At 51.2% G+C, this 17,420-nt stretch overlaps 2 protein-coding genes across 2 annotated transcripts in view; one reads left to right on the forward strand and one right to left on the reverse strand.

Annotated features, from left to right (window-relative positions):
* The window catches only part of CFAP100 (cilia and flagella associated protein 100), a 51,079-nt gene extending 40,417 nt beyond the window's left edge, over positions 1 to 10,662 (forward strand). The window contains exons 14-17 of the mRNA XM_055344278.1: positions 7,097 to 7,232; positions 8,017 to 8,222; positions 9,217 to 9,310; positions 10,296 to 10,662. Coding sequence (XP_055200253.1) covers positions 7,097 to 7,232; positions 8,017 to 8,222; positions 9,217 to 9,310; positions 10,296 to 10,409 — 550 coding nt within the window. The 3' untranslated portion in view covers positions 10,410 to 10,662. The remainder of the gene's footprint in view (positions 1 to 7,096; positions 7,233 to 8,016; positions 8,223 to 9,216; positions 9,311 to 10,295) is intronic.
* A 126-nt stretch (positions 10,663 to 10,788) lies between these two features.
* Positions 10,789 to 17,420, reverse strand: part of ZXDC (ZXD family zinc finger C) — a 44,807-nt gene continuing 38,175 nt past the window's right edge. Inside the window, 3 exon segments of the mRNA XM_055344277.1 lie at positions 10,789 to 12,394; positions 14,605 to 14,706; positions 16,696 to 16,844. Of these exon segments, the coding sequence (XP_055200252.1) occupies positions 12,308 to 12,394; positions 14,605 to 14,706; positions 16,696 to 16,844 (338 nt within the window). The 3' untranslated portion in view covers positions 10,789 to 12,307.

Here is a 17,420-nt window from a genome sequence, read left to right on the forward strand (position 1 = left end):
TTGGGGTGATGAAAATGTTCTGTCCTGATAATGCTGGTCCTTACACAGGTGTGTAAATCTGTCAAATCTCATCAAATGTCACACAAAATGGATGTATTTTATTATAGGTAAATTAAATCTCAATATTTCCTGGCAAGTTGAGGACTTTTGAAGGCTGACTTTGTCACTTACTTCTCTACATTGACTGGGTGCATAAGGGTTGTAGGATGAGTCATGTCCTGCCTCCTTGGATGAGAGAACAGCATCATTCATTCTTGGCCAGGGAGAACTGGGGTGAGGTGCGTGAGGTAGCCAGGGCACAACGTTTAGAGAGGTGCACGTGTGACCCCAAGGGTGAGTACTTCCTTGGATTTTGTGTGCTGCGTCCTAGCCTCATTCTCTGCCTACCTTGCTGTGATTTGAGATGCTCACTGCACAGTCCCTCCAGTGAGGGCCAAGGAAGCCCAGCCCAGGAAGATGGATCCCTGGATACAGAAGGGAGCACAAGGACCCCAGAACAGCCCAAAGGAAGCTGCAGAACCCGAACAGCAGCATTGGTTCAGTACTTCCAGCAGTCAGAGAGGTGATGGGAGCCAGGAGAAGAAAGAGCAGAGCTGCTCAAGTGAGATGAAGCCCAACCCAACCCCTCCCAGATTCTGACACATTGGCTAAAAGAACAGGAAAGAGAAATTAAGCCTAAGTCCCTTCCTGGAAACCATCTGAACTTTCCTCCAGGAAAACCCAGCCCAGCCAGTAAGTTGGAAAATGCGCAGGAAGGAACACAGACACCCCCTCACCGCAATGAGCCAGAGGTGGAGATGAAGATCAGTCTTGCAGCAGCCGGGGCCCCCAGGGCAAAGCCCACCACATGCCAGCTGCAGAAGGCACATGCCAGTGCTGACCTCTGGCTGAGGTGAGATCTTGTGTGGGCTGAGTCTTGGCAGTCATGTGATGCACCTGCAACTATGGCTGCCACTCAGACCTGAGTCCCCAAGGCTCAGGGGAAACCAGCCTGCACATCCGCCTCCAGCCCAGGCTCCATCTGGACACACCATCAAAGTGGCACAACTCCTCTCAAATCCCTGGTATTAGATTTGCACTGACTTGAAGCACAGAGGACAAGTAAGCAGAAAAATGTCACCGGAAACATGAGAAAATACATTCATTAAGGGATGTGTGTGAGAAATCCAAGTAAAAGTGGATCCCGAAGAATCAGGACAAACCTCTTAAATGCTCCCAGTAAGCTGCAGCCCTGCTGCCACAGAGCAGACTGGGTGCAGACCACCCATGGGCATCAAGGCCACAGGGAGGACTGGACACAGCCGGCAGTCGAGTAGGCAAGGGAGACAATGTTAAGCTGGGAACAGCTCCCAGAACTCTGAGGGAGAGGACAAGGAGATGAAGCGATAGGATCCCAGGGAGACCGTGGACAGGGGGCACATGGGAGGAATGCCAGGAGGTGGCCACACACAGAGGAGCAAAAGCCAGCATAGTGATGGATGAACACTTCCCTGTGCTGAAACAAAGGCCAGGCCTGCGGGCAGGGAGCCCCTCCTGTGGGCTTTAAGAGTCAGCCAAAGAAGCCACTATCCCGAGGCAGATGAGGAAAACAAGCAAAAGACAGGTACCCACAGGGCACCTGGGTGGCTCAGCCGGTTAAGCATCCAGCTCTTGATTTTGGCTCAGGTCATGGTATCAGTGTTGTGAGATCCAGCCCCGACTCTGGACATGGAGCTTGCTTAAGATTTTCTCTCCCAGTCTCTCTCCCCCTCTGCCCCTCCTCACTTAAAAAAAAAAAAAAAGCCAGGTACCCATAAAGGAACCAGAACTAAGCATGTGTCACCTGTTTCCTCCAGGAACCTAAATGCCAGCTGGGGTCTAGCAGAGCATCACTCTTGTATTTGAGGGTGAAAGGGGTCTCTATTTCATTTTCTTTCCTTTTTTGGTGTGATAAAGGCCACATAACATGAAATTTACCATCTTAACCACTTGTGTCGGTTCAGTGGTACTAAGTACGTTGATTACTGATTCAATCTCCTTACTAGGTATAGATAGGACTATTCAGATTTTCTATTTCTACTTGGTGGCTTTTGTGTTTCTAGGATTTTGTCAATTGTTCAGTTTGGAGGCACACAGTTGTTGAAAGTACTCTCTCCTAATCCTTCTCATTTCTGTAGGATCAGTAGTGATGTTCCCACTTTCATTCTCATTTTAGTAACTTCAGTCTTTTCCTAGTCTATCAAGCTAAGGGTTTGTCAATTATATCGATCTTACTGAAAAACTGATTCTCTATTCTCTATTTTGTTTTTCTCCTCCAATTTTTGTAAAAATTCCTTCCTTTCATTAGCTAGTTTCAGGTTGAATTTCTTCTTTTTCTAGAAGTTCCTTAAGTTGTAAAGTCAGGTTGTTGGTTTGAGATCTTTCTCTTTCTTTAATGTAAATTTTATAGTCGTAAATTCTCCCCTAGCACCGTAAGTTTTGCTATGTGCCCTGTAAGTATTGCTCTGTTGTATTCTTCATCTGTTTTTTTTTTTAAGATTTTATTTATTTATTCATGAGAGACACAGAAAGAGAGGCAGAGACACAGGCAGAGGAAGAAGCAGGCTCCATGCAGGGAGCCTGACGTGGGACTTGATCCTGGGTCTCCAGGATCACACCCTAGGCCCAAGGCAGGTGCTAAACTGCTGAGCTACCCAGGGATCCCTGTTTGTTGGTTTCTTTCTAATTTCCCTTATGATTTCTTCTTTGGTCCATTGGTTGCTGAAAAATATGTTCTTTAGTTTCTAAACTTTGTGAAATCTTCCAGTTTTGCTTTTGTAAACAATTCCTAACTTTGTCCAGTTGTTGGCAGAGAAGATACTCTGTATAATACCTATCTTTTTAAAATCTATTGAAACTTAGTTTGAGGCCCTAATGTTTGGGACATCCTAAAAATGCCCCATCCACACTTGAGAGTGTATACCTCTGTTGTCGGGTAGAGTTTTCTGTGTATACCTGTTACATCCAGATGGTGTATTTGATGCTTCAGTCCCGTTTCCTTATCTCGTCTGCTTGTTCTTCTACTATTGCAAGGGGGATATTGAGGCCTCTGTCATTGTAGAATTAATTCTCTCTTCCATCTGTCAGTTTTTGCTTCATATATTTTGGTATTCTGTTATTAGGTGCATAAATGCTTATAATTATTATACTTTCTTATTGTATTGGATATTTATTAATATATAATGTTCTTCTTTGTCTCCTGTAAATTTTTCTGTCTAATCCTAATATTGCTACCCTTGCTCTCTCTTCTGGTTTGCTATATGCATGAATATCTTTCCCCCATCCTTTCACTCTTGACCTGTTTGTGTCTTTGGATCTCAAGTGAGTCTCTTGTAGATAGCATACAGTTGAATCATGTGTTATCCATTATGCCAGTCTGTCTTTTGATTGGAGAGTTTAGCCCTTGGTAAAAAAAAAAAAAAAAAAAAAAGAGAGAGAGAGAGAGAGAGCTTAGCCCATTTACAGTAAAGTAATTAATAATATGGTGGGACTTCTGTCATTGTAATTTTGTTTACTATATGCCTTATAGTTTTTGTTCCTCATGCCCTGCAATACTGTTTTCTTTGTGGTTAGTTGATTGTAGTGAAATGTTTGAATTCCTTTCTCATTTCCTTTTGTGGATATTCTATAGCTATTTTCTTTGTGGTTACCACACTCAAATTTGAATCTATACCACCTTAACTTCAATAACATACAAAAACTCTGCTCCCTTACAGTTCCATCTTCATCCTTTTGTTGCTGATGTCACAAGCTCGTATCTCCATACATTGTGTGCTCTAAAACATTAAAAATTCTTTTAAATGTATTAGTCTCTTAAATCATGTAGAAAACAGAGTACAGTTACAAAAACTACAGTGTTACACTTTTACTAGCTTTTAAAATTGCCCACCTTATACCTTTATTGAGATTTTTAATGTCATATGGCTTTACTGTCTGATTTCCTTTCACTTCACTGTGCAGGACTCCCCTGAGTATTTCTGGGAGGGCAGGTCTAGTGGCAATGAACTCCTTCACATTTGTTCATTGGGGAGAGTCTTAGCTTCTCCCTCACTTTTTTTTTTATTTTTTTAAAGATTTTATTTATTTACTCATGAGAGACACACAGAGAGAGGCAGGCAGAGACACAGGCAGAGGGAGAAGCAGGCTCCATGCACAGAGCCTGATGTGGGACTTGATCCGGGGTCTCCAGGATCATGCCCTGGGCTGAAGGCAGACGCCCAACCGCTAAGCCACCCAGGCGTCCCACTCCCTCACATTTAAAGGACAGTTATGCCAGATATAGAATGCTTAGTTAAGTTTTTTTTCTCTGAGCACTTTGACTATGTCAGTCCACTATCTTCTGACCTCCAAAGTTTCTTTTTAAAAATTTTTAAGACCTTATTTATTTATTTATTCATGAGAGAGAGAGAGACAGACAGAGGGAGGTAGAGACACAGGCAGAGGGAGAAGCAGGCTCCACGCAGGGAGGCTGATGTGGGACTCAATCCCAGGTCTCCAGGATTGCGCCCTGGGCCGAAGGCAGTGCTAAACTTCTGAGCCACCAGGGCTGCCCCTGACCTTCAAAGTTTCTAAGGAAAAATCTGCTGATAATCTTCTTGAAGATCTTCTGTATACAATGATTTGCTCCTCTCTCCCTTTACCTAGACCCACCAACTTCTTCATCTCCTGTAGTATTTCTTAGCAAATTCCAGCATGTATCATTTCATCTGTAAATATTCCAGTAGATACCTCTAAAAAGATATGGACTCTATTATACAATCACAATACCATCATCACATTAAAAAAACAGTAAGCCTTAATATTAAATATCTATAATCCATAAATGGAGTTTCTAGACTTAGTCTGAATTAGAATCCAAATAGATCATGCTCTGCAATTGGTTGGGTTGTTAAATTCCTTTCAATCTATAGGTTTCCTCTCTATCTTGTCCTCCTGCAGTCTGGCTGTTGAAGAAGCCAGGTCACTTCTCCAGTAATGAAGTGCTCCTTAGACTCCGTGTGCACTGGAATCCCTCCTAGAATCTGCATTTCTGACAAACATGCAGGTGATATGCATGGTAGTCTGAGGATCAATGCTGAGCAATATGTCCCTTAGGTCTTTGCATTCCTGTAAATTGGTGAGATCTAGTTGAGGAGAAAAGATTGTGACCCAACAATTTTTATATCTGAAGAGAACTAGTAGGGAAAAGGTATCTTTTTATCCCAGTTACCCTGATAAGAAATAGAACAATGATGAAAACCCCTCCACCACCACTACCACATCCATATAGCAAAGGAGGGCAAAAGCAAAGTAGCACCGTGCCAGCTGTAGGATCACTTACCAGTTAAGGCACTGAAAGTGAAGGATTAAAAAAAAAAAAAAAAAAGGTTAAAACTGAATGCATCATGTATCCTTGGGGAGGACTACCACTCCTACAAGGGGCACTTTGGTTGGAGGAAAGTTGGTCCTGACACCCAGGACATGCTCTCTGCTGTTGTCCCAGGTGCATGAGGACCTGCATGAGCCCCCCAGCACCTGGGTGGGTGGGCTGTGTGTGTGCTGCTTGTGGGCTCTCTGGCCATCCACCTCTGGGCATGAGCCCAGGAGAGCTGGCCAGACCAGCTCACAAGTTTCTGGTCTCAGCCCTCAACCCCACAGCCAGGGGAGTGTGGCCTGCAACCCTGTGCTGGTGCAGGTGATAGGCCATGGGACCCACAGTGGGCAAAGGAGCAGCTTAGGGTTGAGAAAATGGCAGTGGGTTCTATCAACAAATGGGGGAAGAGCCACAGAATCACCATGGGGGTGGCAGGGTCCCTCTGGGCCTCCCAGGCACTACTGGTGGACTGGCCAGATGCAGCTGCCCACACTGGGTGGTCCCACATCAGCCCTATGAGCAGAGATTCCTGCTTGGGAGACCCCAACATACATGGTCAGTTTCTGCCATGATTGTGGCAGATTTTTATTTAGTATTATTCTTTAAGTTTATTATTTCACTTAAAAGTTGATTGTTGGAATTTTATTTCTAAATATATGCCCAAAGGTACTGGGTGGCTCGGTTGGTTAAGCATCTGCCTTCGGTTCAGGTCATGATCCCAGGGTCCTGGGACAGAGCCCCGCATCAGGCTTTCTGCTTAGTGGGGAGTCTGCTTCTTCCTCTCCCTTTGCCCCTCCCCATACTCATGCTCTCTGTCCCTCAAATAAAGTCTTAAAAAATTATATATATATATATATATATATATATATATATATATATACATATATATACACATACACACACACACACACACACACACACACACAAGAACTGAAAACGTGTCCTCACAGAAATCTGTCTATGAATGTTCATAGTAGCATAATTCACAAGAGTCAAAAGGTAGGACGACTCAAATGTCCGTTTTGACAAAATGTGGTCCATCCACACAGGGGACTGTCACGCAGTCCTAAAAAAGAATGGTTCTGACACATGCCATAGCATGGATGGACCCTGAAAACATTCAGCTGAATGAAGGAGCCAGACACAAAGGCCACACTACTCATGGGGACTGGGTTCCTCTGGGTGAGGAAAATATTCTAAAATGAGATGATGGCAATGTTTGTGCAATTGTGTAAATATCCCGACCACTATTGAATTGTACATTTTTAAGAAGAATTTATTTTAGAGAGAAGAGTGCATGAGCAGGGGGAGGGGCAGGGGAGAGGCAGAGGGAGAGAATCTACAAGCGGACCCCTTGCTGAGCGTGGAGCCCAACGTGGGGCTCAATCTCACAACCCTGAGATCATGACCTGAGCTGAAATCAAGAGTCCAGTGTTTAACAGACTGAGCCTCCCAGGCCCCCCTGAATTGTACATTTTAAGAGAATTTTATAGATATGTGAATTAGACCTTAATAAAGCTGTTACTTACTTTTTTGTAGTGTTGATTGTTAAAGATCTTAAACTTTAGCTCCATATGTCAGCAGCATCTCTGGCCCTGGGCACACAGATGCCTGGTGGTCACGACCCCTCAAGCCCTCAGGACAGGGGCAGGGTAGTCAGGCTCAGACAGGTGAAGTGCCCAGAGCTGCGCTGAGTGGGCAGGGCCCTGCCGTTCCCCCATCCAGGGACAGGGAGGTCAACCAGTTGAAGCACTGGGTCACCATGCTGATGATGTCCATCAACAAGGAGGAGGAGATGGCCGCCGAGCTGGAGCTCAAAGCCCGTGTCTTCCACTTCGGCGAGTACAAGGGTGCGCAGGAGGTAGGCCCCTGGTCAGCAGCCAGCAGGCAGTGGGTGTGGAGGGTGTGCGGGTGACCACAGCCCAGGGCCCCATCCATTCAGGAGCCCCTCTGGGGCAGCCCCGCCTCACCACCTTCCAGGCTCTTAGACCTGGCCTTACACGCTGGCTGGAAGAGGTCCTTGGTCCCCCAACCAGAGCCACTCTTGTGTATTTATGCCCCTGGGCTGTTCAGCTAACCAGCACATCTCCCTCCATTCCTGCCTTCTTTCATTCAACACAAGTGTCCAGAAGGTGACCCTGTCAGGAGGAAGGAGGCATGTCCCCAAGCCTGAAAGAGAATGCTGAGGGCTCAGAGGGCCAGGAATGTTCTAAGGAGTGGCACATCCCTCCTGACAATGCACCCGGGCTGGCACCATTAGCACAGTCCCAGCTTCCTAATTCACATTACTGTTGACTTTACCTACCGTGTGCCAGAACCAGGCACACAGGATGTCACAGCCAGCAGGCCGGGGCCTCCCACCTTCTGCCAGACAGACTCACTCCTGGTGGAGGGAGGCCGAGGAACAGGGGCAAGCCTCAGCGGCGGCTGGAACCCTGCTGCATCCAGCTGACAGTGGGGGACAAAGGCAGCTCTGGCCAGGAAAACTCCAAGCAACCAAGTTGTTTCTCCCACATTTCCTGAGTGTGCTGGGCAGGGCTCAGGCAATGCCGCCATGTCACGGCGAGGGCCCTGGGTACAGCAGGCTGCAGAGTGGGGCGGACAGGGGTGCATGCAGCCCCTCTGCAGGCCCCCCTGCCTTGTAGGACAAGCTGCTGGAGAGCCTGAACCGCAAAGTGCTAGACGTGTACCACCACTGCATCGGTACCCAGCAGGAGTCCAACCTGGGCACCGTGCAGATGCTGACCATCATCGAGCAGCACCTGGATGAGCTCCTCGAAAACCTGGAGCGTGTACCGCAGATCAAGATCGAGCAGGCTGAGAAGGCCAAGGAGAAGGAGCGGCGCATGAGGTGAGAGCCCAGGCCCTGCCCCACCCGGTGTGGTCTACAGGGGTGCCTCTCATGGCAGAGAGGGCCCTGAGCAGGGAGATACCCTCTACACCCTTGCACCTGCTCCAGGCTGGCACTGAGGACAGAGGCCAGGTACAGACCTGTCTTCAAAGAGCTCCCAAACCAGGGGAGACAGCACCCTGGTGCTCCATGCTGAGACAAAGCCAGGGGTCCTCCAGAGAGGGCACCAAATTTAGCCCCAGTGAGGGAAGCTCCTGTTCTGAAGTGGGAGATGATGGGGATCCAGGGAGCCCAGGAGCCAAAGTGAGGGTGTGGACAGCATGGCCTCACCCCAAGGCCAAGGGACAGCAATGGCCATTTTCCCTGCTGGATTGGAGAGGGACAGATTGGCATCGCCAGAGCCCAGGGGACCAAAGTGCAGATGCAAGCCAAAGCTGAGAAAGCCCAGTTTAGTGGCAGTGTCAGCCGGACACAGGCAGCATGGGGCCATCCTCCAAGGGGAGGCCCAGGGAGCTCCTCACAGACCCACCGGCTCCTCTGACTGGGAGGGGGACGGTGCCCGTGAGGGGGTGCCCTCAACCACGCTCACCCACTCCTGCAGGGCCCTAACACATCTGCAAAGGGCCACTCGTCTCTCCCACAAGCACAGGGGCTCTTCCTCGGTGTCCCTCGTCCTGTACCCTGGTGGGAGCAGGCACTGGGCAAAGGTCTGATGACCAGATGCACACACAGGCCGACCAGTGACCAGGGGAGGGGACCAGGGAACGTGGGCCTCCAGGGCATATGAGCTGATGCTCCGGAACTAGGAACCCGAAGAAACAGGAGCAGAAGCCAACCTGGCCTGGCAGGGAACGGGGGGAAGTGGGGGCACTTTTCTCCAGAGGCAGGGCCATGGCCTGACTGCGGGCTGCACACAAGGAGCCAGGAAGGGGTCTGGGAGCCTCCCCAGGTGCCTCCAGTCCTCAATCTGTCTTGTGCTGTCATGGACACCCAGACTCCGGGAACAGAAGGTCATGATGCAGAAGCAGCTGCAGGAGGAGCGGCTGCAGCGGGCCCGGGCCCGGGCCCAGGCTGAGATCAAGAGGAAGGTGGGCAGGGTGGCCCCAGGGAGTCGCTGCTGGGGAAGGGCCCTGCGACCAGGCACAGTGGGGCTAGGAGGGGCCGGGGGCCTGCGGCCAAGCCTGGCTCACCCCCTCTGCAGGTGCTACTGCTGGGGTGCTGGGGGCAAGGCAGGGCCCCCAGAGTAAGGCCAGGCTAGAGTGGGGTCTCTGGCTCCCCGGCCCCCACCAGCCCCTGTCCCGTAGGGCTGCCCTCCACATCTTGGGCCCCGCCTCCCCTGCACGTCCTCCAGTGGGGCTACCTGCCCTATCCTGGTCAGCCACTGCACTGGCTGGTGCCCTCGCAGCCCTGCCCTGGTGCAGCCCTCAGCTCCAGGAGCTGGCAGGAACAGCTCAGCCCCTCAGGGGCCCACCATACCACCAACGCTTGGGCCAGACCTCACCCCTCCAGCTCATCACCCATACCCAGGGGGTCCCCAACCTGACTGCCCTGCCAGGAACTTCCTTTTGGCCCTGGAAGCAGGAGGCGTACTCCCCAGTGCAGGCCCAAGCCTGGATACAGCCCCCGGACCCCAGCAGACACGAGGCCGGGGGGCTGCTCTCTGCATACAGCAGCACCCCCATGCCGTCACGTGGGGACAACACACACTGTAGGGTCTCCCCGCAAGTCCCCCAAAGGAAGCGGGTTCCCTCTGTTTAGCCGGATACTTCCCCGTGTGCTTCCTGGTGTGCCCTCGCAACACTCACCCATCTCGGGGCCGGTAGCCCAGGAACAGGCTCTGGGGGTACTCAGGCCTGAGTAGTTTGAGGGCAGCTCCAGCCCTGAGCCTGCGGGCAGACTGCAGAGGCCGGGACGTCCCGGGCCCTACCGCCTGGGCCCACCAGCCTCCAGGCATGCTCAGGACACCAGCACCTGACGCCTCAGGGCCTAGGTGGCGCCTGCTGGGGGTTGTGGGGCCTGGCCCGACCTGGCAGACCGTGGCACTCCTGCTCACGGAGTCTGCTTGCCCTGCAGAGAGGCAGGAGACTGGTGTGTCGCTCCCGGCCCCCTGCTCTCAAAGCAAAGGAGGAGCCCAAGCACGTGCTGATGGACCAGGACAAGGAGGAACAGCTGCTGTTCTTCACCTAGCCACCAGCTGGCCTGCAGCAGCTGTCCCCATGTCCACATGCCCCCCACCTGGCCTCCCTCGGTACGCTTCCTCATGCATGTGAAATAAACTCCCCCTCGTGGTAGCCTGATGCCCTGTTTAAGGAGGCAGGTTGGTTCCAATACCCGCACCCAGCCCTCTGATCCCTGGAGCCCAAGCCCCAGCTTGGGAGGAGGAGCTCAGCCTGGCCCGCACGTCTGAGACACACGGGCCAAGCCCACGCTGAGGTCTGATGTGCAAAGACCAGAAAAGGAGGCAGCAGGCTGGGTGGACGAGAGGGTTACACTATCGACAGAAGACAAAACACCATGTCAACACTACACACACACTCCAGTGAAGTAAGCCAAGTGACACCACTAGTACGTGACTATACAAAAACTTTTATTCGTTTGTACTAGAAGTTGGGCCCTTGGCCACCAAGGAACCCAGAGCCCAGAAAACTGCCAGTCAGTACCAATCACTCCATAGGGGGAGATGTCCCGGGGGAAGGTCTAGCGACACACTCCGAAGTGAGTGTTCCCATGGCCTGGCCCCACTCCCACCAGGACAATGGTGGCCACCAGCCCCCAAGGCCACCCTGGCAGGCAGGCTGGCTCTCATGCAGGGAGAGGGCTGCTGGGTGACTGGGAGGCTGAGGGGCCAGGCAGACACAAAACCTTAGTCTGTGACATGGCACAGGGCTCTGCGGGTAAAGACTGTTTATAAATGGGGCCCGAGTTCCTGTGGGTAGAAAAGCACCAAACAGACAGCACCTCAGAGCAGGATACAGGGAGGACTCACACGTGAGTGCTGGGGTCATTGTCAAAGGCTGACAACTCCAGACACGAAGAAACACAAAACAGGCAGAGTCTGGACAATTCCACGTCCAAGAACCAAACAGCTTCTCAAAAGACATGTGCCTTGATAGGCACAAGGCAGAAAACAGCACTTCTGAGTGACCCGCGGCCAGTCCTGCTAGCAAACAAATAAATATGTGCAAGGTTATCAGATCATCTCCTTTGCAAGACAGATTGTACTCTGGAAACAACGGGGATGCAGTCTATGCACACGTGCACCGTGACAAGCACACAGGCCACTGTCACCATCCTACACGTCAGCAGTCATCAGGCCACGACTTTAGAAACTGGACAAATTACTAAACATGAACACCCAAAAAACAGAATTTAGAAGAATTTAGTGTTAACGCCACCATCCATCCCCGAATTATAAGGTCTAAGTCTGGTTTGTGCGGAGGCCTTGCTAACAGGGCCTCAGTGCACCCCACATCACCCCACACGCCAGCTGTCCGCGGGCTCTGCCGACATGGGGATTCCAAGGTGGCTTCACAGTGACAACATGCCCGCTTCTGCCCTAGAGGGAGACAGAATCAGCCCAACTGCAAACACCACCCAGGGGGCTGGGAAACAGTTCTCAGAAAGGGAAAACTGTTTCCAGATATCCCTCAGGCCAAACGCTAAAACACAGAAGCTGAAAGATCCCACTGGCTTTTACTACAAATACGTGGTACTTGACTAGGGACTCTGTACTCTACCCCAATCCTGTGTTAAGTCTGTTTTTCTAACGCAGCAGGTGCTCCATGGTGCAGATGGAATGGGACAGGAGATGCATGGCCGAGTATGGGAAAGCCATGTGCTCTGCCCTGAAGGCAGTCCCTTGCCTCAACGAAGCACTTTGCTCGTATAAGGCAATTTCAACAAATACAGCCCCCAAATGGTTCCTGATAAAACATAAGAAAAACACTTTTGAGAAATATGCCCATAGGTTTGCGAGGAGCTCGGCTAGCCTTCTGAGCAGAAACCCTATGGGGACTGCACGACCACGTAATGGAGTCTCGTGGGACATAGACCAAAAGTGTCACCCCCGGGGCAGAGGGCTGCCGTCACTGCAGATCTCGCAGATTGATGGTGCTCCCTGCACACTGCACATCCTCGGGCCTGGCAGCCCCTCCAGCTGCAGGAAGCACCTCCTGAAAAACCAAGCAGAGTAGTGAGGGGCAGAGCAGGGGCTGGGGCGGCGCACAGCCACCTGCAGAAGGTGGCCCGGCAACCCCACACAACCAGCAGCATAACCCACAAAGCCAGCCAGTAAGGCACCCCTTACTTTATCAAAAAGAACTTGCTTTCCCCTCATTTTAGCACATATTTCTTGAAGAAAGAAATTTTAGTGTAAACAGGCACTAAAGAAGACAAAGTGAACTTAATACTACTATGTTGCAGGTGTTCTGGGCAACGTGACTGTCCCAGGTTACTTTATGACCCTTTATGGCACCTCTCCCAGCTCCTAGCTGCCCGTGGGCAGCAATAGCGGCTGCACCACCACCCACCTACCCACCCCCTCCTCCTGCTACAACTCTCTCACTGCATTAGATCCAAGGCAAGGGTGAATATCTTTCAGCCAATTATTAGTACACTACCAGATTTTTTTTTTTTTTTTTTTTACTTATTTATGATAGGCACACAGTTAGAGAGAGAGAGGCAGAGACACAGGCAGAGGGAGAAGCAGGCTCCATACACTGGGAGCCCGACGTGGGATTCGATCCAGGGTCTCCAGGATCGCGCCCTGGGCCAAAGGCAGGCGCCAAACCTCTGCGCCACCCAGGGATCCCCTACCAGATTTAAGAACGATCTCATGAGTGGGAATACCACACAGAATGGAGTCAACACCTGTGAGGTCTTCTGAATACACATTCCCCAACTGCATTTGAAGGGACCCCATTCCAGCTGTCTGGGAGCCCCACCAGCCCCCTCTGTGCACCAGCACTTTACTCAATATCTGTTTTAGACGTTAAGGAAAGAAAATGCTGAATAACTGCTGGGGATTTACCCTAAAGATACAGATGCAATGAAACGCCGGGACACCTGCACCCCGATGTTTCTAGCAGCAATGTCCACAATAGCCAAACTGTGGAAGGAGCCTCGGTGTCCATCGAAAGATGAATGTGGATAAAGAAGATGTGGTTTATGTATACAATGGAATATTCCTCAGCCATTAGAAACGACAAATACCCACCATTTGCTTCAACGTGGATGGAACTGGAGGAAGTAAGTTAATCGGAGAAAGACAAACATTGTATGTTCTCATTCATTTGGGGAATATAAAAATAGTGAAAGGGAACAAAGGGGAAAGGAGAAAAAATGAGTGGGAAATATCAGAGAGGGAGACAGAACATGAGAGACTCCTAACTCTGGGAAATGAACAAGGGGTGGTAGAAAGGGAGGTGGGTGGGGGGTGGGGGTGACGGGCACTGAGGGGGGCACTTGATGGGCTGAGCACTGGGTGTTATGCTATATGTTGGCAAATTGAACACCAATAAAAAATAAATTAAAAAAAAAAAAGGAAAATGCTGAATAGCCCAATTTGAATACCACATGTATTACCACAAGTATGGATTTTAGAAATAAGTAATCTAAGGCTGAATTATTAGAAATTTGATAAGCTACTTATTTAATTTAATTTTATCTTATGTTATTTTATCTTATTTTATTTATTTTATTTTATTTTATTGCCAAATCTAAATTACCCACTGCCACCTACACTTCATTCACTTACTTAAGTGGTGACTTACTTAACCACTTAAGTGGTTCATCCACTTACTTAAGCAAACCTTCCTGGGTCTGTTTTCCCATAGGTTAAACCGTGGCTGGTCTGGGAGCACCTGGCTGGCCAGTCGGTTAAGCATCCAACTCTTGGTTTGGGCTCAGGTCTATTCTCAGGGTCGTGAGACTGAGCCCCATGTCAGGCTCCAAGCTCAGAACAGAGCCTTCTTGGGTTTCTCTGCCTTTTCCTCTGCCCTGTCCCCTCAAATAAATAAATAAATATTTTTTTAAAAAACCCCAAAACTGGACAGCCTTTCTCCTAGGAGAAACAGGACTAGAATTTCTAAATATGAAATATTTAAAGAATATATTAAACTTCACCTTATTTACAAGTAGGGGCTACAATGGTGAGCAAACCTGAGCCTCAGTTTTATTGAGGCTTTATTCTCAGTCTTTAATTTCTTGGTCACTTACCTACGTCTTCTAGAAAGCAGCAAGACATCCTGGCCACCAACCCAGTGAGTTTCCACTAGAGCCCTACCTCAGTGACAAGTCTCAGAAAGCCAGACACTTCATGACAATCTTACTAACATACCCAAAGAGTTGTTAACAAACCCAAAGAGTTGTAAGGCGTCCAAACCTGGAGGACGTAGATGGGCAAATCGACAGCATACAGGGGGTGGAAGGCAGAAGGCTGTGGGCTGAGGACCAACGGTGAGGCTGCTTCACTGGAGGGGTCATCCTAGGGAGGCAATGGCATGTCTCATTTACCAAGCACAGCACCATTCCTCACCTTGGCCTGAGGATTCCCGTTGCTCAGATACATATCCACCGGATCCCAGGAGAGGCCACAGCAGGCGCCAGCTGAGGCCTGAGGACCCAATAACTGAAATCGGGGGCTGGGGGCTGCTTGCCCCTCCTCCTGGTGCTCAGTCTCTCACCTGTTTCCAGCCTGGGGCCCATCCCTCCTGCCATGTGGCTACTCCGCACTCCCAGGCCTTTCCCTGGAACTCCCCAATGCTCAGAACCTCCCGCCAGCCTAGGCCCTGATTTCCCTCATGTGGGCTGTTCCTGAACACTGGCAGAGGCTCCCATTGCCCTCCCTGCACGCCCCCCGGCTCACCAGCGGCTGCCCCGCGCTGCAAGAGAAGGCCCATCTCTGCCCCGATCCACAGTCAAGCTGGTCTCCCGAGAGGGGAGGCTCCTAGGCCCCTAATCAGGCAAGCAGGAAAAGGTACACCATCTAACATTTCAGTGTTCACGTGCGGGCCCAGCCCATGGTGGCCCACCGCCCAGCCACTCAAGCTGGTGCCACTGCCACCATCAGCATCGCCCGACCTTCTCCCAGCCTCACGAACCTCCTGTGCTGAGCATGACCACTCGTACTTCACAGACAATAAAACTGAGGCTCAGAGAACTTAGGTAACTTGCCCCAGACAATACTGGCTGGAAAGGGAAAGGTAGAGAATTAAAAGTGAGATTTCTCTGCCTCAAGGCTCACATCTTCAACTGGGTGTCTCAAACAGCGCTTCTCCCTTTCCAGTGAGTGCCTTTGCTGCAATGGCACCAGCTTCCTTGAAGTCGCAGAGTCAGAGCCTCCAGTCTTGCCTTCCCCAGGTCTCACCTGCCAGCCGTGACCACGTTCAGAAGGGCTCTGCTGGTTCTCCCCCCGCCCCACAGCCCCCATCTGGGGAGACCCCTGACCTGTCTACTGCTCTAATGCCCTGGCCCCACAGCAGGCAAGAAGAGACCTGTTTTCCTGCTCACCTTGAGCCTAAGCTTCCTAGGTCCCACTGCCACCACGTTAGCTTGTTTTCTGTAAGAGCAAGGCTGTTCCCCGGCCCCGTCTCCCAAGCCCTCCCCGCCCCTCTTAGACTCTTCACAAGCGGCACAGTCCTATCTCCTCGACAAGCCTCTCCCAGAACTAGAGACCCCATGGATCCGGCCTTCTCCCCATTCGGAGCCAGCTCAGCCCTCAGAAGTCTCGGATACCTCTGTGCCTCCCCTAGCTGCCCCAGGATGCAGAGAACACAGGCACTGCTCAGGGAAGAGGTGGCACGTGATCAGGGCAGGGCTCTTCTCTCCCCTAAACAGCCCCAATTTATTGTTCCTCTTCCAGTTCCTCCAAAATGAGACTGGAAACCAAGGTGTACCCATTGTGTCCAATGGGTGTTCAGGGAGTGAGTGGCTGTCAGCTGCAGGTGCCCGTGGGGCCCCCGGCACAGTCTAAGAGGTGGCTGGCCTGCCTGTGAGGGACTCATTTTGTAGGGAAGACAGGCGGGGAGCGGGGGAAAGTCAGTATCTTGAACACATAAAGGCTCCATCCTCGGCTGCACTGCGAGCCCTCCCCAGATGCCGGCAGCTACGAGGAGGCCTGAGGCCAGAGCAGGGCTGCACCTCCACTTCACAGCCCCAGCGGGGAGGTGTGGCACACAGACTTCACGGGCCGCAGACATGGGAGGTGTGGGGACAGTGAGGCGTCAGTCCTGGTGACCACGAGAGCTCAGACAAACACCGCAGGACAGGGTGGGAGGGAGGGAGCTGGGGTGACAGTCATCACCCAGGACTAGGGATGCTTTGAAGCAGGGTGGGGGCAGCTCCTGAGAGGGAGGAGCTCCAGAGGGGTAGAAACTCAGGAAACCACCTGAAGACAGGCTCCCCCCAGTCCCACCCGGCCAGTAGCTTGGCAGCTTCCTGGAGACTGGCACCCCTTGGGCTCACTGGCTCTTACCTGCAGCAACTGGACCTGGACACACTGCACACCGGCTGCTGGAGCTGGTCCTGGCACACCTCCACTGGGCACCACTAGGTTCCCATACAACCAACCAGTTGGGCTTGCCATGCCACCTTTCATTTTCCTCTGAGCAGGCCCTGAGGCTCCTACAATGAAACAAACCAACACATGCAGGGTGGGTGGCTGCTCAAGGCTGCCCTAGCCGAGGCCACACTCTGGGGGCACAGCCTCCCCGTCATCGCTGTGCACAGCCCTGCATACTCCAAACCAGGCCACAGAGTCATGGTGAAAAAAACCAAGATTTTGATTAGAAAACGTAGCAAACTCACACCCATGTCTTCTGGACACTCGGCAATCAGACCCGCGGTGTTCATTCCACGGGGGCAGAGGCCCCTCCTTACCCTGCAACCCCAAGAACAAGAGCTCCCCCAGACCATGGCGTGCAACTACCACACAGAGCCGCAGAGCCGCAGCAGGGAAAGAGGGAAGGCAGCCGGCCAGCACAGCCACCCTCAGGCCCTCAGCAGGCGCTCAATAAGCTGCCAAATCCTTCAGGTGTTTTCTGCCCAAGGTCCCTTTCAAGAGTCATCACTTCATTGATTGAATAAGAACATGCTTTTCAACGTAATTAAGTACAAAGAAGAAAGGAACAATCCGAGCACCCAGAAACGGACAGCGCATGGTTTGTGAGCAGCAGGAAAGCCCAGACCAGTGGCCACTGA

This window comes from Nyctereutes procyonoides, unplaced genomic scaffold (assembly GCF_905146905.1).
Source record: "Nyctereutes procyonoides isolate TBG_1078 unplaced genomic scaffold, NYPRO_anot_genome, whole genome shotgun sequence".
Lineage (NCBI taxonomy): Eukaryota > Metazoa > Chordata > Mammalia > Carnivora > Canidae > Nyctereutes > Nyctereutes procyonoides.